This window comes from Castor canadensis, chromosome 9, assembly GCF_047511655.1.
Source record: "Castor canadensis chromosome 9, mCasCan1.hap1v2, whole genome shotgun sequence".
In the NCBI taxonomy this organism is placed as follows: Eukaryota; Metazoa; Chordata; class Mammalia; order Rodentia; family Castoridae; genus Castor; species Castor canadensis.
The window spans coordinates 100,826,899-100,848,951 of record NC_133394.1 but is presented as its reverse complement, the minus strand read 5'-3'; the positions used below and the strand labels follow the sequence as shown (position 1 = coordinate 100,848,951).

At 37.1% G+C, this 22,053-nt stretch overlaps 1 protein-coding gene across 1 annotated transcript in view; it reads right to left on the bottom strand.

The window, feature by feature from the left end:
* LOC141410969 (transmembrane protease serine 11C-like) overlaps positions 1-21,719 on the bottom strand; it is a 49,313-nt gene extending 27,594 nt beyond the window's left edge. The window contains exons 1-3 of the mRNA XM_074042094.1: positions 21,562-21,719; positions 6,744-6,811; positions 1,466-1,629 (exon numbers count right to left, since the gene is read on the bottom strand). Coding sequence (XP_073898195.1) covers positions 1,466-1,629; positions 6,744-6,811; positions 21,562-21,618 — 289 coding nt within the window. The 5' untranslated portion in view covers positions 21,619-21,719. The remainder of the gene's footprint in view (positions 1-1,465; positions 1,630-6,743; positions 6,812-21,561) is intronic.
* Positions 21,720-22,053: the final 334 nt, after the last annotated feature.

Here is a 22,053-nt window from a genome sequence, read left to right as displayed (position 1 = left end):
ACTTCCTTCTATGTTAAGCAGCTTGTATGAAATGAAATTCACCACTGTGACATATTTAGGTTCTAAGTCACTGAATTAGTTAGCATAAGGACAGGATATTTAATGAGGTGCATGTAACAGCAATTTTGGTTTTCTAAATAAACTTCACAGATTCCCTATGGTTCAGACCCATCTATGTGATGACCCATGAAGAGTAACAATTCATCTAGTGAGAGCTGTCATGAATGTGAGCCTTGTATCAACTTGTTTCAGTGTGGTTTTGGAGGACTGGCTTTGTCAGTTGTTAAGTTTGCTCCTGCCTGGGTGAAATCTCAGTTTATGAGGCACAGAGCTTCTGATGAAGGATGAAGAGGGAGGAACAGGGAGTTTCCAAACAAGTAGAGGTTAAGAAAAGACCAAAGCACAGTCTGTACTTAACATGCTGCATTTAGCTGTCACTGTTCTCCATAAAATTATAGAATGGCATTGTAACAAAACTTCTGAGAAAAATCACATTCTGTTCTCCTGAGATCTTACATAATGTTCTTAAAATTTGGACAAGTACTGGGAATATAATACTATTTCTTTAAATTTGATGTTATGTTTTTAGCTGATGAGTTTCTAAACATATATCTTTGGATATAAATTCTCTACAAATTGGAAGGCTGCTTTATTTCTGCTTTTTCGAGGTCACCAAATACAGAGCAGGCTGTGTGAGAAGGAGAGTTCTAAGTGAGACTATCTCATAACCAGAGGAAAGTCACATTTCCACAGCATGTTGGCTTCTTATCTAGGAGAAGCATGTTCACATTTTGCTTTTTGATCGTTGAGATGGTCCATGTGAATGAAGGCTTGGCCTAGATCATTTTTTCCCCTAAACCTTACAGTTCTTCCTATAGAGGTAGCAATACTTTTCTGCTCTTGGTCAAATCTGTTGTAGCAGAGAACTGATAGCCCAGCTTAGAGTTTAGTTCAGTTTAACTGAGGACTGATAACTCAATCTACTATTGACTGTACTTTTTTTAAGACATGAGAGATACTCATAATCCTAGGAATAGGGGGACAGTTGTCCCCACCTTTTAGAGGCTATTTTTCACAATATTGGTAGGTGTCTAAGAGTAAGAATTTAATTGTATCTGAGAGTGAGAAAGACAAGTTCCATTAAAGGAACATCACAAAGTGTTTGATATTCAAAGAGGTCCATCAATTCTGGAATTTAGGATTTTTGAAACATCAGGAGAACTGAGGGTGGCATCACGACTGAAGTCGTGAATTTAAGGCTGTCTAGTTTTGCAAAGAAATCTTATTTGGGACACTGATTATTTTAGTAGTGCATAAAAGTAGCTATCATTTTATATAAAATGACATATAAAATGATTTTATATAAAATGACATTTAAAGAAAAGAATGCTATTTTCATTTGCATAGCAAAACACCATATTTAAATTAAAAGAGTAAAATAATTCCATATCATACATTTTCTTACCTGAAAATTTAAATGAGGAAGGATCTATAAATAATGACCCAGTTTGGCCTGTTAGCTTCTGATGTAAAATGGGTTCAATCCTGTCCCAAAATTTTGCTACATTATTTTTATAACAGGCTTTAAACTTCAGCACAACATGTATTACCACTTTCCCTTTGGTTTGGCTGAAAAACATAAGCAGACAAATAAATTAAGCTGTCATGTCTGAGCCTGTATCACTCTTATTGGGAAGGATGGGAAACTTCTAAACAGGTAGAGGTTAAGACAATAAGATGGAATTATCCCACCTTTTGTTAACTATTTCAGTCTCTTCCAAAGGAGTGGAAATAGCACTTTGTGGATATAGCAGAATAGTTTAAAGAATGTATGATTTAAACTCAGGGAAAGTGAGTTTGTATTTTAAATTTACTATTGCTAACTCCTAAATACAATAAAACTGTTTGCATTCTCTGTACTTGTTTCTTTATCTCTCAACAAAAATTATTTATTAATATAAATGTATCTATGTATTATGAATCCAGCATGGATTCTGTAGGAAGGGTAATAGAAAATAACAAAATTAAAGAAACAGGTAAAATGAGAGAATCACTTGTCTTGGTTTTTCTAAAATTGAAGCACAATTTGTAACAGTGATCCAAGTGTTTCTCACCTGTTGGAAATGAAGACTGAGAGCAAAAGTGTTAGACTAGACTTATTTTATTTGTCATTCTGACTTAAAGGTACAAGTGTATAAGCCATAAGTTTGCAAGGGAGTAATTACTACTGATCTGATGCAATATCCATTCTGTTTTGTTCTCTATTTCTAGCCTCATTACCTCTTCCTAGGAATTTCTCTCCATTTGTACACCTGAATATCAACAACCCAGAGCTCTATGTAACCTAAGAAGATCCTGATAACATCCCCTTCCAAACCTTCATAACACTCATGAATAAAAATATAAACCGTAGCCAAGATCCAGGATTTTCTCAGTGACTATAGTGTCTTATAATTTCCATTACTTTTTCTAGGATAATTTTAAATAAGTTAGCTAATTTCTATGTCACTCCTTATCAACTTATATTTTAAGGTGTTTGTGCATCAGGTGCCCTTCCTTTTGTGTTTATAATTGTATTCTTTTTATTTCCTTTGTATAGTATTAACAATTAGCAATTGTATGTCAATTTATTAAGTATGCTCATCAATTTTTCAGCATTTATGTTTCTCACAGGTGCAGTGCTAATCTTTTCTTGTCTGACCTGTAGGAAAAACCCCTTTGTTCTTTATGGAATAGACAAGGACATATCATATTACTCTATTTATTTTAAATATTTTATCAAACCCTGGATGTCACTCTGAACTTTTCTCCTGGGTCAAATAACAATCTAAGACCAAACTAAACATAGACACATGATGTCATGAAGGGCCTAGGATCCTCTTTATCACTGAAAACATGAACTAAAAGATTTTTTACTTTTACCTTTCTTGACTCACAAAATAATTTTAGTTTTCTGTGACAAATGTCTAATTTATTTTGCCACAGGCAACATTCCTTAACTTTCCACTCATTTTTTTTCACTTAACACACGTATATTAGTCCAGACAATATGCCAAACAGAGTTCTAGGTGCCTGATCTATAAGAGCCTAAGAACACCAAATCCCCATGCTCATTCTGCTTATATTTCAGTAGGAGAGAAAACTTCAGGAAAGATCTCTTTGAAGTGAGACCCTAATGACAAGAAGAAGTGAGTCCTGCTAACATCTGGTGGAGGAATCGTTCAAGGAAAAACAAATGGAAAGGCCCTGACCAAGATGGATTTAGTGGTTCCTTCAACTTTGTTAAGCTTTGGACAGGCTTCTTCCTGATTGTGAGTCATTATCTTTCTTTTCTTACAGTATTTACTTAAAAAAAACTTGAAACGCTTGTTCCTTTGAAGTGTGTGCTAATCTTTTAAAAAAAACCCTTGCCAATTTTACAAACCAGGAAATATCTTTCCCAGTAACCTGAAAGCCATCCCTTTGAAAGTAACTATCTAAGAGATGGCAATAATACCACTCAGATTCTATGGGAGGGTGGGATCCTTGGTCAGTGGACACATTGCCCTAATGTCTAAAGATACATTTATTTGTCCTTTGGTTAATGCCAGTTAGCGCACCTAGATGGTCTATGCTCTGCCTCTAACCTCTGCCCTTAAAACTCCCCATTCTTTGCTTCAGAAGAGTTAAGACTTAGTTCTGGTCTTTCTCCCCTATTGCAGTGGCCTTGAATAAAGTCTTCCTTGTTTGTTTAACTTTGTTCAGAACAAGTTTTAGCTTTGATAGTCTTGTGGTAGGAACCACTCTGGAATGTTTACTGGAAGAATAATTGTAAGTCAGTGTGGATATAAAGTTGTGTATGAGGCTATAGCTATGAGATGAGTTCAGAGAGAGAGAGAGAGAGAGAGCTAAGGAACAATTCAGTAGTATCATATATATTACAGTAAGAATTTTGTAATTTGTGGTAAACTATGAGAGGACATTGAATGAGGAAATTATGTGCTTTTTCAATTCATTTTGGTAACTATGTGGAAAAAAATTGTAGTGGAACAGAGGTAAAAGCTAGAAATGAGACAAATTGATACAATAATCAAGACAGGATTGTCTGGCTTTGAATCACAGCTTTATAATTTATTAAATGTGTCACCTTGGCAAGACACTTAACCTATCTTATCTTTAGTTTCTTCCTCTAGAAAATGGGAGACCAATATTCATAAATCATGTAGGATTATAACCAAGTTAAATGGGTCTTCGGGGGTATGGTTAAAAGTGGAGTTACTTAAAAAGAAACCAAGAAAACAGAATACTATCAGTTCTAGTTTTAGGCAAAGATAGATAGCAAACGATATATACCTTTCCATTTGTATTTATAGTTGTTATTTTTCCTCTGACATTCAGAAACCAATTCTGACTTACATATCATTTTTATCCTATTAAATAGTGTTACAGTGGATTGACTTCTTTGTTATTTTTCATAGGCATTGAAAACAAGTATATCTCACATTTTATCCATGCTGAGATTTTTATTGCAAATGATGGAGAATTTATCTTAATTTGTTATTGATTTGATTTATTTTAATCTAAATCTGAATCTTAAATACATCCACACAGATTTCTACTTGTATTTAAAAATATAACTGGGGGAGGGGGATAGAATTTAAGACTACAGGCATTGCTTTAATGCCACACATATAAAACAGATATATCATGGTTTAAAAAAATGTTGGAAGTTTTGTTGTTGTAGAGAAGGCAGTTTGAAAACTTTTTGCTAGAATTCCTGTAGTTTTTTCCACAGGTGCATGGAATTATTGCATTATAAGAATGTCTTTCCTTATGTTAGTGGTTCACTAATTCATTTTGAATATTATTTCTTCTTCCCAAAGAAACTTTCGCTCCCTCTTCCTCTTAAGGAAACTCATCAGAAGTAAAGTATTAAAGAATCATTTGAAATATATGCATAGTTTTATGATTCTCTGTTTCTCTTATCTGAGTTAGGTTTTCACAGGGGGTAAAGGCAATTATCATGTTCTAGGAGGATCAATTCTTTAGTTCCAGTATAGCATCAAGCACAGAACTTTGCTCATGACATTTTAATAGTTAATGATACTGATAACAAATAGTAAGGGGCAACATGACATATGTAAACACAAAAGGGAGTGACAGTCCATTTCACTAAATGAATTGAAAAAACAAACGGTAACCCTACTGGAGGGAATCTTGCTCCCAAGGCAGACCACGTAATGACCTGCCCAGTTTCCGTCAAGTGCTTGCTTCTAACCCAGGTTCATAGCTTTGCTTCCCTCCAGACTCTGACATTGTCTCTTGGAGTAGTAAGTATGAATTATTTTGTTTGGTTGGTGGTGTTGAGGCAGCTGAGTTCTGCTAGTATTTAGAAACTTGAGATCCTTAGCACCTAGGTTATCGATGACTTTATGCCTTTTTAATATATCCAAGATATATTAGCTATAGGTGCTATCTAGTTGGTTTCTCAATTATTCATGAGTATAAATAGTACCTTTTTCATATTAAGACACTGTAAGGCCCAGAAGAACTCAGAACAGTTGGATAACTAATACACATTTTAAAAATTAAATTTCATTAGCAGTAAGGGAATATTCTGGGTAATTTTTCCTATTGGGTGTTCATGACCTAGTGCAATGAGGTGACAAATAGTTTTTGAAAATGAATTGCTAACTGAGATCTATTTCTTGGTGACAAAACTTGAAATCTTCTACCTTTTCTACTCACTGACTTAATTTTCTTTCCATGAATCTCCTTCCCAGAGGCAGGACTCTTACAGATATGCCCCTCTTTCTCCAAGTATATAAACTTTTTTTTATGTCAATTCCTGCTGGATTAAACTTCTTTCTGTTCCTGCCTTATTTATTTGGATTCTCTGCTCTTTACCAATGTTTGGAGAAATATCTTGGCTGTTTGACAAAACTCTGATGTTTGATTTCTATAGGGTCTATTATGGTAAAGTAAAGGAGTGAAGCTGGTTGCGTGCAAATATACTATGCATACATCGTGTGTGTGTGTGTGTGTGTGTGTGTGTGTGTGTGTGTGTGTGTTAGGGACTGCTGTAAACTGCAGAAACTATTTAAAACTCTTTTTTTTTTTTCCTGAGACAGGGTCTTGATGTTTAGTCCAGGCTAGCCTTAAACTCGATCCTCTTGCCTCAGCCTTGTAAGTGCTGGGATTACAGTCATGCACTTCTACATCTAGCAGTTTCACCAAGTAGGGATGTAGGACCAGTGGGATCATCAATTTTGATTTTTGAACAGAATCTGAAAATTCATTTTTCTTTAATCTGAAATTTCTCAACTTTGGCATTTAATCCATTTTTCAAATCTGTATACAAGTCAAAAATAGAACTCTAAGCTATACTTGGCCTATTGATTACTAATTTGCCAGTTCTGAGTCAGACATTTTGTCCATGGCTTTCTTGCTCATTTTTGAAGTTTTATTTTGAAAGAAAACACTAATTTTAGACTTCCTTTTTGACTATGTGTCCTTAAATAAAAAACATACCTCTTCAGTCTTCATCTGATGACCGTAATCAGCTGAAATCCCTGGTTGTAGTGTAATGCAATTCTAACAGACCATAAATACTTCACTTCACATTTGGAGTGCTGTAAGTTATAATATTCCAAACTCAATTTTATTTCAATCCTTCAATTATACACCAAGCAAAGACATTCTGTAGAATATGAAATGTAGAGGTGAAGGGCAAAGATCTATGCTTCTTAGGTTGTTGTACATACCTTACTTGGACAACATGAGCTTTGATGTATTGTCTTCTCAGTTTTGATTCATGAAATATTTTATTTATCTGTTGAAAAGTAAAAGGGATGATGACACATTTTCTTTATTTTTAAGTTTTCTTTTCAGAAAACTTCAAATATTTACAAGAGCAAATAGGAGAGTATAGCAGAGCATGTATCCTTCATTCAGCTTGACCATTTATCGTCAGATGGTCAAATCAATTTTATTTACTTCTCTGTACTTCACAGGAATTAAATATCACCAAACATAGTGCTCATATTTTCCCAGATCATGTAGAACAGCATGATAGGGCAGAATATTCATTTTGAGAAGGTGAATGCAAAGGACCAAGTGACATTGTTTGCTTTCCATGTGCAAATTTTATTAATATCAATGTAGTAAAAGTTAATAGAAATATCCCCAGTAGAAATGCTCTAATTCTTTAAATTTGTGATATGGAAGACCCTATAATGCCTGTTGGCAATCTATTTTTTCCTACTTTTTCAATTAAATGTTGTTGACAGGTTTAAAATGTGAGACATGGTAATCTCTAAAGAGAAATTTTATGTAAGAAACCCTTTCTCAACTTTTCCCTTCTAATCTCTCCAGCTTAATGAATGACTTACCACAAAAGGACCTTCATGCATCACCAGACAATGAATTGCACTCCCCAGGGTTTTACTTTGGCAAAGACAGTTCTCATAAAAAGTAACTTATTGGAATTGACAAAACATTTAATTTATACTTTTTCTCATCCTCCAGTTGGAATGTGTTCATGTATTCACTAAATATTTCATGAAATAAAACTTTGAACAAGATGGAAGAGTCATATCTTTTGGTGATTCAATGGAAGAAATGGGTAATAAGCTTACCACAAAATAAATATATGATAGCTTGAGATAGCGTTAAGTGATATGAAGAATGTAAAGTTATGAGATGGAGTGACTCAGGACAGTATTTAAGTGATCAAATAAGACCTCTGAAGACATATGAGTAAGAGCTGAAAGATGAAAAGTTGGCCACTAAGAGGAGCAGCAGATGTGTTGGTTCTAGGTAAGAATGAGACTGGTATATTTGAAGGATAAAATCAAAACCATTGTGACTCAAGTGAGCAAGGGAGAAAGTGTAAAAGTTGAATTTTCCCAGATAGGTAGGCATGAGATTCCAGGGAGTACTGTAGGCCATGGTAAAGAGTTTGGATGTTATTGTTAGGTGCAGTGAATGCAGAGATCTTGAAAAGATGACAACTAAACTATACTTTTCTTCTATTCCCAATTCCAGTATGTCTACTTCTCTTCAAAGGAAATGGAAATGAGATTTATGGTAGTCAAGGAAGCAAGGAGATGATAAAGAATTTTCAGGTAAGAATCCAGAGAAAAGTATAAGAGCCTTATCCAAAGGAGGAACCACACAGGCCTTTGGTAGAGCTTGGCTAACTGGTGTTTGTGGATACCCAGGATTAAATTGACATTAATCTTCTATGCAGCTTTTCATGGTCCCATAGAAGCTAATAAGGAACTGCTAAGGGAGGGTGAAGTTTCCTTGCACTTGAGGTTACAACTTCAGACAATAGAATTTAAGAACATCTCACCTTCTATCTTATGAAGCCGATAAGCCAACAAAGAAATGTTATAGTGCAAATAAGGGGAACCCAGCATGCAAAGAAGACTAAAACAGATTGTGTGCTCCTCAGAACAGAATTACTAGGGGAAAAAGCAACCTGAATAACAATGGCAAAAAAGCACAGATAAGAATACTCAAAAAAAAAAACAAAAACAAAAACAAAAAACAAAAAACAATTATGGTACTGAAAAACAGAAATTTCAAAAGTTAAAATTTAGTCCAATTTAAAAAGATGATTGTCATTTTTGACAGCTGAATTTGTGGAATGGAAGACCAAATGGAATAAATATTTACAAATACCTCAAATGAAAGTAATAATGATATATGCTTACTGTACTTGTTAAAAAGTGTGACAGAAATTGTTGCTGGTGGAGATAGAGGGCATTCAAATGCACTGTGGTATAAGTGTGCGTTATTTCAACTTCTTGGAAAGCAATGTAACAGCATTTCTTGTTTTTCTTTTTTTTTAATTTGGCAGTACTGGGGTTTGCACTCAGGGCCTCATGCTTGCAAGGCAAATGCTCTATCACCTGAGCCATTCCATCATTATAATAGCATTTCTTAAAATTAAAATTCTCATTTGATTTAGAAATTTTAGCTTACAAATTTCTCAAATTAAAAAATAAAGGACGTCAGTGGAAGGATAGTTTTTGTACTCTTTATTATATTAGTCAAACCTGAAAACAAAGTAAGTGCTTACAAATAGGGAAACAGCTGTAGACATTATGCTATATCCATAGCAGACTGTTTTGGGATCATTGAAAGAATACATTAGATATTTACACTGATTTAGGTGATTTTGTATGAAGTGTTACTGAGAAAATAAACAATTTTTATGAAGCTGAATAGTGAACCCATTTTGGTAAAATATTGATAAACATCCATCTCAATAGTTTTGTTTTCCTGTATATTCTAATATAATCAAGAGGAAAACAAGGAAAGATACACATTGTGATGCTAGTATGGGTTATTTGGAGGTGGGGTTTTGGGTATGTATTGAGGGTGAGGGAGGAGTGGAAAAAGACAAACAAAAAAGGGAAAAATCTATTAAAAAATTTATTTTAGCTGGGTACCAGTGGCTCATACCTGTAATCCTAGTTACTTGGGAGGCTGAGTTCTACAGAATCACAGTTGAGGCCAGCCCCCAGGCATAGTTCTTGAGACTCTGTGTCCAAAATAACCAAAGCAAAGTGGGCTGGAGGTATGGCTCAAGTGGTAGAGCACCTGATTTGCAAGAGTGAAGTCCTTCGTTCAAACCCCAGTCTCACAAAACAAAACAAAAATAAAATTCAATTTTATGTGATTTGATACTATTCCTCTTTCATATCAGTTTTATATTTCTTTCTTTTCTTTTTATGTTTATATCTTTATATAAATATGAGTAAAGTTGAAAGCCTCTGGAGAATTCTTAAGCCTATGAATGATGTGATTTCATTTTCAATTTAAAAGATTATTTTAGCCACTGTGCGGAGAAATTAGGCTGAAAGCAAAGAAACTAGATGGGAAACAATGGTAGGAGTTTGGGAAAGAGAGATCATAGTGGCTGTAGTTAGGGAGAGAAGAGGGGAGATTAAAGTTTCATTTTGATAGTGGAGTCAATAGACTGTGCTGATTTGCTGGTGTGAGGAGCGTTCCTGGGCTAGGTTTTTGGGTTAAATAACTGGAGTATTTTGGAAGTTACTCATTGAAATGTATAAGACTGAGGGAAGAATGGATTTTGGGGATGAAGTTCAAGATTTTATTTTAGGTCATCAATGAAGATGGCTTTTGATGCTTTCACTGTAGAGGGAGCGTAAATAGAGGTGAGAAGAGAAAAGGGGTGGGGTGACATGGGGAAATAAATTTGACTTGGAGCAGTACAGTGGTGAACTCCTATATTTTAAACTACAGGTAGTAAGGAACCAGGAAAGGCAACTGGGTACACAGCTAGTGAAGATGAAGAAAATATGGGAGACATGTGTTATAGAGATAAACAAAACATTTGCAGAAAAGCAGGGAAGAAATGGTGAGGTCTTCAAGGAGGAAGCAACTGTTAGGTTTGGCAGCAACAAGGTTTTTGGTGACCTCTGGAAACATAGTTTAGTGTGGAGAGAGAAAGGGATTCGAGCTGCATTGAATTAAAGTGAGAGTAGGAGATGAAGTGTAAACAGCAAGCACACCTAACTTTTTGACAAAGTTTTGTTAAGAGAAACAGGGAAATGAAGTTGGAAGAGAACACAAACTCAAGAGATGTCTTTAAAGATAATGATATATAAGCTAGTTAAGGATATGTCTGAAGTAAAGATCATGAAATATTTATACAATATTGCAATATTACAATCTAGGAGAGCAATATTGTTATTGTTCTTATTTCCAATGGGAAAGATAAAATATTATGAAAAGATAAAAATAATATTTTTACTTATAAACTCAGAATAATTCCAGTGTTAGTTCTTCTGGGTTCCAGAAATAATTCTGCAGATTCCATAAATCTACTATTTTCTCCCTAAGCACTTCATCATTTTTTTCTTTGTTCTTATTAGCCATTCTCCCTCAACTATGTCTTCCTTTTCTTTTTGTGAATATTATTTGAATACGCTCAGCATTAACTAGTTTCTGTCCTTGACATAATTGGCACAATAAGGTGCAGGGACCATACAGCTAAACAGACAAGACAGAATTAGGTTACTACTATAGGTGTTCAGAGATAGGAAGCAACACTTTGAATTGGAATGGTTAGAATTCACATGCTGTAATTGCTAATAATAGATTCATGGAATTTTAAATCTATAAAGAACCTTATCTAGTCCTGTTCTTCAAATAAGTAAACAGAACTTTGACTATGCTAACTACTTATGCTGTCCAGTGATTATGTTAAGTACACACATAGTACTATTTCCAATTTCTAGATGACTACCTGATTATCTCAGTGCTACTTACTGAATTTGAAATAACATCATTATCATAAACTAAAGGATTATAATGAATTTACAGGTTAATTTGGGCTGGATTGATATAATTAGTGAGTCTTCCCTTTTAAGAACATACTATATTTTTCTATTTTTTATGCTGTTAAGTAAGATTTTATAGTTTTATCTGTACAGATTTTGTATAATTTGTGTTTGTTTTACTTTTTGTATTTCATAATTTTTGTGGTTATTAGGTAATTTTTTTAAAAAACTCCATATTTTGTTTTCTTTTAGTGATTAATCTTAAGAACACTATTCCTTTTTATGTATTGGGCTTATATTTTGCCAACCTTACAAAACTCTGTCACTACTTCTAGTAGTGTGTCATTCAAATTTCTTGGATGTTTTTAGCATACATTTACATTGTAAATGACAACCTTCCCCATTCTTTTCAATATATACACATTATATTCCTTTTCTTTTTCTTATTGTCTTGGTGGTACTTCTAGCAGTATGTTTGATTTAGTGTTTTATTTAATTTATAGTATCTTGTTTCCTGTTGAAAGAAAAGTAAAGTGCATTAATTAATTAATGTGTTTCCCATGTCTTTTTTCTTTTCTTTTTTTTGGATGATCCTGGGGTTTGAATTTTAGGGCCTCCCGCTTGCTAGGCAGGAACTTTACTACTTGAGCCACTCTACCAGTCCTGCTGGGTAGGGCTGATTTTGGGTAAGCCTCAAGTTTCTGTTGAGAAAACTCACTTTTTTTTTTTTTTTTTTGAGAGTGTTGGGTTTGAACATAGGGACTTGTGCTTGCCAGGCAGGTTCTACCGCTTGAGCCATGCCTCTAGCCTGGAACAATTCACTTTTTGAAGTTCCATTTACTTATATGAAGTTGTGAATTTGTTAGTAACCATGCTACTGAGATTTTTTTTTCTTAGACTTCTAATTTTTATCTTCCAGAATGTCTCACTCTTTTTGTATATTTAGGGCAATATTTCTGTCATTATCTGCCATGTTACAATGTGGTTTGGTTTTATTTTTAATTTTTCTTCTGTCATTTCAGTAAGTTTGGAGGAGATAGCTAGTTTTTAAACAAGTCTTACTTAGAAATTGGGCTGCAACCACTTTAAGGAATAATTAATAAAATTTGGTGACTGATTACATAATGGAGAAGGAGGGAACAAACTTGAGATTAAAATGCAAGACAGGCTGAGTGACAGAATGAATGGGAATGACAAAAACTGAAACTGAGGAAATAGACAAGACTTAGGGCTAAAAATGATGATTGCTGAATCATGCCCTTATATTTAAAAATAAGCATATAATAATTGTATAATAAAGTTGTGAATAAATGGATAACATAGAACCTTTTTTTGGTGGGACTGCGGTTTGAACTCAGTTCTTCACATTCGCAAGGCAGGCGCTGTACTACTTGAGCCACACTTTCAGTCCTAGAACTAGTTGTGATATGTCCCTGTCTCCAAACCAAAATACAGTTGAGCTTATAACATAGTTGTTCTCTTCTCCAAAGATGGTCTATTTATGTTCTTTTCTAGTGTTTTTAATTTATTCATTCCTTTGTAAACTGTATTCACCTTCCCAAAAGTTGGAATAGCTCAAAAGGTCAACACATACCTTAAATAATACCAAGGTCTGGCATCCTTATAACAAATAACTTTATGCAAAGGATGTTCCAAGATGCTGTAAGGTAGAGTTATGACAATTCTTCAAGTAATACTAATTTAATCTCTATTTTTAAGAAGCTTAGTCTTTTGTCAGACCTTTTAAGTAAAGAGTGGTTAGATACTTGACCTTTAATCCAAATGCCAAGTCTCAGGAACCCAGGTATGATTATTGGACAAGGCTTTGAGCAGGGATTCAGAACTAATTATTTTCCCAGAAGTAAGGGACAAATTGGAAATTCAAGTGATGCACACATCATGACTTCAAATCTTGTTCTTTGGTGCCATATAGACCTAATTTAAAGCTGTGTTCCACTCCTGTTTTCCTTTCCCCTAAAGTAAAATATATAAAATGCACCCATGCCTCCAGTTAGACAAATGTGTGGAGAGAAGCTTTGGATTGTATTGATGGCAAAACCTTGAAAATGGGCTAGTTAACTGAGAAATCATGATCATTATGACATTAACATTGTCTTTACAGGTGAGAAATGATCATAATATTTATTAACGCCATGAGACTTAAAAGTACAATTAAGACATGTTTTCAACAAGCAGAGGAATTTGATCAAAGCCCAAATATATGGTTATATTGAGAAACCATGAAAAAATACAACAGATTTTCCTTGGAAAATTTTCACAAGAAAGCACAAATTCTAAAAGTTAACAAAATTACTATATGAGAGAAGAAAAAAAGTTCAGAAAGTAATTGGAGCCACTTTTCTCAAGAATTTCTGAACTCTAAAACACCAAATTTTAGTGTCATAACATCATAGTATTAAGATACTTTTACGGTTATTCTCATATAAAAGTTCCCTCTTTTAAATTAGCTCAGAAATATACAGAAAAACTTACTATTGTTGTTACATTGTTAAATGTTTCACAGAGGATTTTAAGATGATAGAGTGTTATATAGATCCATTGTCTAATGATTAAGTGTTACTAGATAACATGACCATTTATTTCCATATCTCAGAAAGTTTAAAGATTATAGAGAAGAACCACAATTTGGAGTCTCTACTCCCCTTTCCTGTGTGGGGAGCAGGAAATGTTTTTCCTCTTATCCCTCATTTCTCCCTACTTATCTTGCTGTATTAAAATAAACACTTGCTAAAACTTGCACCTTGTGAAATGCCTTGTTATGAGACACCATGAAATTCTTTTCACATTTGTGGATCTCAAGTAACCATGATTTTGAGAGGAAACTAGGAAGCTGAGGAACCCCCTAATCTCTTATTTGGTAAAAATATGACCAGGTAAATTGATCTCTCAGTGCCTCCATTTCTTCACATGAAAAATGGGGGCATCATGAGGATTAAATTTTCATGCATAAAGTACTTAGACCATACTGAAAATTAGCAAAGGTTATTATTATTGCTAAGGTCTTCCCCCACTCTTATTTTTTTAAAAGAATTTCTATTCACCTTAATTGGGCACATATCTTCTAGAAACTGCAAAAAATAAGAGAAGGCAAAGATATTTCCTTAATTGCTCACAGACCTTAATAAGGTCTATGGTCTGTGGTAAAAACAACCTATCATTTAAATATCATCAACCAGTTTTTTAAAAAAATTATCAGTAAAGTAGCATCACTCTTGATCCAATTTATGTCTGTCTTTTTAGTGTGAATCATACAAAAATTATATAGTGGAATAAGAAAAAATAGACTAGGTATTATAATAGTGTCTAGCAGGTAGGCTCATAATGACTTACCCATTTGGTACAAATTATTATAACCAGTGTTTGTACTTCTGAATATTGTGTATATGCTAATAATTATAATGCAGGGAGCATCATTACATTCAATGAAAACAGAAAGGTATGTAAAAGCAGGCATTGTATGACAAGTACCTGATGAGTGTTTTCAAGCAAGGAAATTAGAACTAGGAATGTGGGTTGCTAAATTTAGGTGCCTGAAGCAAGATGTTAGAATTTGTGGTTGATCATAAGGATAATGTGATAATTAATTAGACTGATAGTTTTAGAATATTCATTTGTAGTGCAAAAATGGGTTAATTGATTTGAATAAATGGTCTGAATTTATAACAGAAAGGATGATTTTCTTAGTGTGAGTGTATTTGGAATTGTTTTAAAGTTATAAATTTACTTTGCTATACACTTACATTTATTAAGAATATTAATGATGCATCTATTTTAGGTAATTATGTTTTAGGCTATCTTTTTTTAAGGCTTACAGAATAATGGAATTTCTGCTTAAATCATAAAACAATTTCCTCTTATGTAATGCCTACAATAACCCTATAATGTTGGTATTTTAATGTCATTTTCTCTTTAATGAAACTCAAGTGCAGGGAAACTAAGTAGCTAAAATCATACATTTGGTAAATGGCTAATTTTAGACTTCAAAGAGGTGATAGAACAATAATGTTGCCATTTGTAAATCACAGTCATTTTATCCTCACCCCTTACTTGAGAAACTCTCAAGGACAGCCCTACCCTTAACAGAAATCCCTGTGCTCTAAGACAGCTCCACCCCTACCAGAGACTACCGCACATGTGCTAACTTCCTTAACCTCCCCCTTCTATAAAAGCCACGCCTTGCCCAGAATCCATGCTGTGCCATCTTTCCCTGGCCAGTCTCATTGTTTGAGGCTGCCATTAAACTTTGCTCTTGGACGTGAGACTTTTCTTGTGAGCTTTCTTCATGAGCAGCGTTTTTCCTAACATTTTGGTGACATGACTCAGATCAGGTGCGCTCCTGGCACTGACCTTGCTCTCATGGCCTCCCCCACCCCATCCTGCTCTCTCTCTCCCAACTCCTATTTCCTTCCTCCGGGATCTGAGCTGCTTTGCCAGAACCCCTGATCCTAGAAAATGCCACTCTCTCACTAGCTCACTGGGAATTTCCTCTGCCTCAGTGAGCCTCCAATTGCCATCTACCACAGGCCAATCTTCCCTCAGGGTCCCCTCTGTGTGAATCCTTCTCACACGCAGAGCTGTGATTTCTCTCTCATTTCCTTGAAATCCTAGTGCTAGGTCTCAGCTTGCTCCTGTCTCTGGGAACCAGTTTCCTCACTAGGGACTGTGGACTCTTGTGGTGAAGACGTTCCCTCTGGGTACTCCACATCTCTCTCTCTTTCCTAAGGACCTGATATTTCAGGGATGCTGCCATATCTCTCCTCAGGTCAGGCCTCACCATGGCTGTTGAACCATCCAAAATTCCTTCAGACTACCCATCTGAGTGTCTTCTGGCCAATCTTGGGCCCCTACGCCTCATGCCTGATCTTAAGCCCCAAAAGCTCATTTTTCTCTGTAATCAGGCATGGCCCCAATACCCATTAGACAATATCTCCAAATGGTCATTTAATGGTACTTTCAATCCCAATATTTTAAGGGATTTATATAATTTCTGTGAGTGTGCTGGTAAATGGAAGGAACTTCCCTATGCTCAATCCTTTTCCTATCTCTTCACCAAACTCTCCCTCTATACTTCCTGTTCCCCTGCGCAGGTTCTACTAGCCTCTAAACCAGCTTCTAAATGAACCAAATCCTCTCCTGAACCTCCTCCTTCCCTGTGTAAGCAGACTTCTTGCACTGCTCATGCTGCTTGTCTCTTCCTATCTTCCTGAGGGACTTTCCTGTCATGGTGTCAAGCCACTCCTTGCCAACACTTGCCTCAAGGTGATTCCAGCTCTGGGAGAGCTCATGCTCCCTCCCTGTGGGCTGAGACCAAGCCTGGGGTTTATTTGGGTACACCTCATGCTACACTGGGGGAGTCCTGTTTGATTATGGCATCTGACGACTGCTTCTCTTTCCCACTGCCCCCCCACCCCACTGTCTAATGACTCTTTTTCCCGAGACAGCAACTGGAGAGTGGAGGTTTCATGTTGCTGAAAGTGTTCCAGTACCAGTCAATGGGAGTGACTAGAGGCACAGGTGATGGCTAATCCCTCAGGCGTGTGTCATGCCTCCAGGCTCTGCCTTCCCCTACCTTAACTAAGATGTCAGGACACTTTTTCTGCTTCCTCCATAGTCTCACTACATGTCCTTTGTCTCTGTCTGCCTTCCCCTCCCTGGGCTTACTGGGACCCTGTCTCCCATGAAAAACTTGTAGCATGGTGCCTTGTGACTTAAGTTATTCCAACTAGTTTGCCAGACCTCTCAGTCTAAAGTAACATTAAATCAGCTGCTAGGCAAAAGTGCTTACAAAAAAAACCCCAAAACTGCAGCTGCCATGCTAACACCCTAACTCTGCCCCCACAAGGGGAGGAGGGAAACAAATAGGTGCGCTCATGCACAGTGGAAATGCCTGCCATAGCTAAGAGAATCCATAGGCCAACCCAACGCACATCCTAGGCTGCCAGCCACACATGGCAGTGGCTGAGGCCCACTGCACTTCCCCTAGAATAAATGTGCACAGGGTACACAGGAAGAGCGGAAGGGTGACAGGCCACAGGATCAGGCCTAGGCAGTCAGGCTTGCTTGTCCCAGGTGTGTGTGGAGGGGATCGATGCCTTGAGCATGCCTGCTCCTAGCCCCACCTCACACTTCAAGGCACCAGACCCAGCCTTTTTAAGCCAATTGTTTTCTCAAGGTTATAGTCCCAGAAGTCACAAAATGGACAGTATGGTACTGTTATTGGCCCGGAATGCCCTCTGAATGCCCTTCTCTTACTTTACAGATAATTTATTCCTTTGTTAAAAAGGTAGCCTTTATTGAAGAGGCTGCCTGCTGTTAGCTATAAGACAGGATACTAATGTTTTGTTCTTTCTAGATGGGACCTGCACCTTCCAGTCTTCTGGCTGGTAGATGTTGGAAGCTTTGTACTGAGGCCTGGCCTCAGTATGCCTTGGGTGACTAAGAGAAGTGGCCTTCACAGGGTTCCTTAAATTACAATATCATACTCCAATTAGACCTTTTCTATAAAAGGGAAAAAAGTGAACTGAGGTCCCCTATATAAATTTTCTTTCATCTCAGATTGGCTTCACAATTGCTATTTAGATACTCAAACGCTGGCCATTCTTTGTAAGCCACAGGATAAACATGGAAAGGAGGGCCAGAAAAGCCCCTTATCAATGACAAGTCCCACCCCTACTGCTTCACCCTCTGTCCTACCTTCCAAGCCACCCCAATATTCAGAACCTCCTAATGGGTGCTTTCCCCTTCAATAGGTAATGGTAGGAAGAAGGTGAGTCTGTGTCCCCTTCCAGCTATCAGGTCTTAGGGAAATCAAAAAAAAAAAAAAAAAAAAACCAAAACATCTAGACAGCTATACTGATGCACCAGATCAATACATTCAAGCCTTTATCTCTGTGATCCAAATCTTTAAATTGGCATGAAAGAATATTATGCTTCTATTATACCAAACTCTTTCTTCATTAGAAAAGCAGTGGGTTCTGGCCCAGGCCACTCAGGTTAGAAATGATTACCATCTACACTGAGCACCAATACCTGTGCACCCATGGGAATGAATGTGCCTATACCTCCAGGGGCACAGGCAGTGTCCTTAACAGATCCACACCAAAAGGGGCTGATGATGTGGCTCAAGCAGTAGAGTGCCACTTTGCAGGCATAAAGTCCTGAGTTCAAGTCCCAGTACAGCCAAAGGAAAGAGAAAAAAAAATATTTGGGACTAAGGATGTAGCTCAGTGGGAGAATGTCTGCCCAGCATGTGTAAGGCCTTGGGTTCAATTCCTCAGCATTGCTAAAAAAAAAAAAAAATGGTAAGGACAATAAGTGGCATTAATGTCACTTCAGCCATCTCATAGTGGAAGAAAGTAGTTTAACCCAGACAGATCCCTCATTCTTCAAGTGAGGAAACTGAGGCCCAGAACGGTTCAGAGACCTGCTCTCCAGAGTATCAGGTGTCAATGTGAAATAACAACTTTGCTTCAGGATTTGTGAAATCCTGAATATCCTGTTATTATGTGAAATAACAACTTCAGGATTTTCCTGAAGAAAATCCCCTTACCTTTCTGCAGCATCTTAAGGGTGCTATCAGAAAGCATACCACAGTGGACCCAGAGTCACAGGTGAGAGAGGTTCTCCCTCAAAGATAAATTTCTAACAGTCAGCCCCAGATATTTGTAGAAAACAGTATGTGGCTGAAGGAGAAAAGTCATTGGATCAACTAATACAACTAGCCATGTCTGTATACTGTAACCGGGATATTACTAACAGAGAGAAAGATAAGAGACATCATGACATCATTGCTTCCCTCACCTGACTGGGGCCTGTATCCTGAACTTGCTACCATCGTGGACAGAAGGGGCACTCCTGCAGAGAATGCTTAAGGGGGGATAGCACAGGAGTTAGCCCTGCCCCCAACTGGGACCCTGCCCTCTCTGCAAAGGTAGGTCTAAGAGCCCCCACCTCCAGGTGGAAGGCAAGGTGCCACCTCCTATAGATTGATGAGTCCCGGCCGCCTGTCCACGCTCCACTTCTTGGGATTGATGTTGAGGAGCCTTGTGGTAGCCATTGTGGCAGAAAAACAACAGCTCATTTTCCAGCTAAATAGTGGAGCCTGTTTCTCTGTCTTATCATTCTCTCCTGGACCCCAGTCCAAAGACAAGGTTATCGTTTGGGGCAAATCTGGCCAGCCCCTAGAGCACTATTTTACCCAGCCTCTGGCCTGCTCTTGAGGAGACCTCCTCTTCTGTCACCCTTTCCTCATAGTTCCTGAAACTCCAGTGACTCTGCTGGGATGGGATTTACTATCTCAACTAGTAGCTCAAATTCTTCTCCCCCCAGGCAGCTATTTCTGCTGCCCCCTCCTTCAGGAACAAATAGATCCCACAGTGTGGACTGATGAGATGAGTGTAGGCGAGACTTGACGGTCCTCCCTATTCAAATAAAACTCAAAAATCCCTTACAGTTTCCATACCCAAAACAATATCCCCTCAAGCCTGAGGGACAATGAGGCCTTATGCTTATCATAAATTCCTTAAAACAACAAGGGCTACTAATTAGTTGCTTCAGCCCCTATAATAAATCTAAAATTCTTATAAAAGTTAATTTTAAAATACAAGTTACAAAGTAAACAACTGGAAAGGATATAGATAGTTAGTGAGTGTATTTTTTGAGAAGTTGAAGGAAAAAGTAATGTTTTTGGATGAGAAAGGATTTTGTAGAGAAGGGTTGGTCCTAAAGATTGTTTCAAATAGGAGGGATAAAGACAAGCCATCACAGGGTTTAGTATGTTATATAAAGGTCTGAGTAAGTTTTAAAAGTGTATAATAAAAAGCTTTGGTGTGTGATAAAGTTAAAGTTGACTATAATCTAAGAGTTGCCTAAAAGATTTTTAGGATCATGTCAAACTAAAATAAAATTCTCTATGTCTATAAAATAACAAGGTTATCTTAATATTGTTCTGCTCTGAGTAACATCTACAAAAAATTTTACAGAAAAAGATTTTATTAAAGAAATTATTTGTTTTCTGCTGATCTTGTCAAGCTTTAAGTACTACTAAATCAGAGTTCATTTACATATTTGTTGATGTGTCTTAAATGACCACTCTGAAACAGTGTTGTGTCTATACTTTATCTAAATATGGTACAAACATTTACAAAGTTAAAAATGTAAAGTTATGTTAAAAATGAGCTAGAGCTCTCTTTTATCCAAGAGTGTTACATTTAAATCCTGACAGCCCCTGCCTCCCATAGGTCACATACCTAGGTGTGGCCTTAAAGGGACAGACTCACTCCCTGAGTCATGAGTGCATCAACCCAATCTTCCATTTCCCTCTCCCCCATACCATAAGGCATCTTAGAGCTTTCTTGGGAGTTACAGGATTTTGCAGAATCTGTATCCCTAGATATGCAGTCTCTTAGCAGACACCTAATATTCCTATTTGGGTCTTAAATAATGTATGGCCACCCATTTCTCTTAGAAAACTTGCCTCCAACAGACTCTGCTCCTCTGGCTGACTACCTACCTTATCTTAATCTTCTCAGGGAACTTCTCAGAGAGTATGCAGACCAGATCCTGCCCCACCTTATAACAATTTCTGTTAAACCAGGGGATCTTATTCTCCTAAATGATCTTCATCCCTCTCCATTGGGACTTCAGTGGGCCAGGCCTCATCTGGTCATTCTCACAACACCCACTGCTGTCAAGCTTAATGGGATCCCCCAGTGGCAGCACCTCTTAAGGAATGGACTCTTGGAATCCTCTAAGGAACAACATTTCACAGTGGTTCTCCTGGCCAATGCCCATCCTAATGCCTATGTTTCTTGCTCTCCTATTCTTAAGCTTCCTCCCTTGTATCATAACCAGTTGTACTTCTGGGGATATCAACCTCTCCAAAACTGTCCAGAGGACTACTATGAGGGGTCCCACCAGGACACAGGAGTCTGAGGATCTCACTCCATACAATACCCCCTGCTAGCAGGAAGCAGCTAAGAAACCGATGCTTCACCCCAATTCCTGATCCTCAGCCCCTACCCTCATCATTATTAAAGAAAAAATGGGGGAGTGATAGAACAATAATGTCACCATTTGTAAATTGGCAGCCATTTTATCCTCAGACCTTACTTGAGAAACTCCCAAGGACAGCCCCGCCCTTAACAGAAATTCCTGCTCTCTAAGACAGCCTCAACCCTACCAGAGACTTCCGAACATGCCCTAACTTCCTTAACCTCCCCTTTCTATAAAAGCCATGCCTCACCCAGAATCCGGGCTGCACCATCTTTCCCCAGCCAGCCTGGCGGTTCAAGCCTGCCATCAAACTTTGCTCTTGGACATGAGACTTTTCTTGTGAGCTTTCTTTGTGAGCGGCATTTTTCCTAACAAGAGGACCTTGAGTTCAAAGGCTATTTCTTTTTTTTATTTCCCCCTTGGCAGTACTGGAATTGAACTCAGGACTTTGCCCTTGCTAGGCAAGCTTTCTACTGCTTGAGCCTGCAAAGGATATTTCTTAATCATTGTGTCAGATTGCTTTCTTGCTGTTTCTTTATCATAAAACTAAAGGTGAGAGTTCTCTGTCTTCATTTTCTATCTATTATCATTTTGCATAATGTTGAAAGTCCATGAGGACTTCAAAGATTTTGAATTTATAAGAAACTAGAAAGCAGAGGAATGTCATAGAAAGGCCACACTTAGAGTGAGGTAGAGTGAGGTCTGATGTCCTGTCAGGAATCTGCTTAAGGAAGTGGGAGAT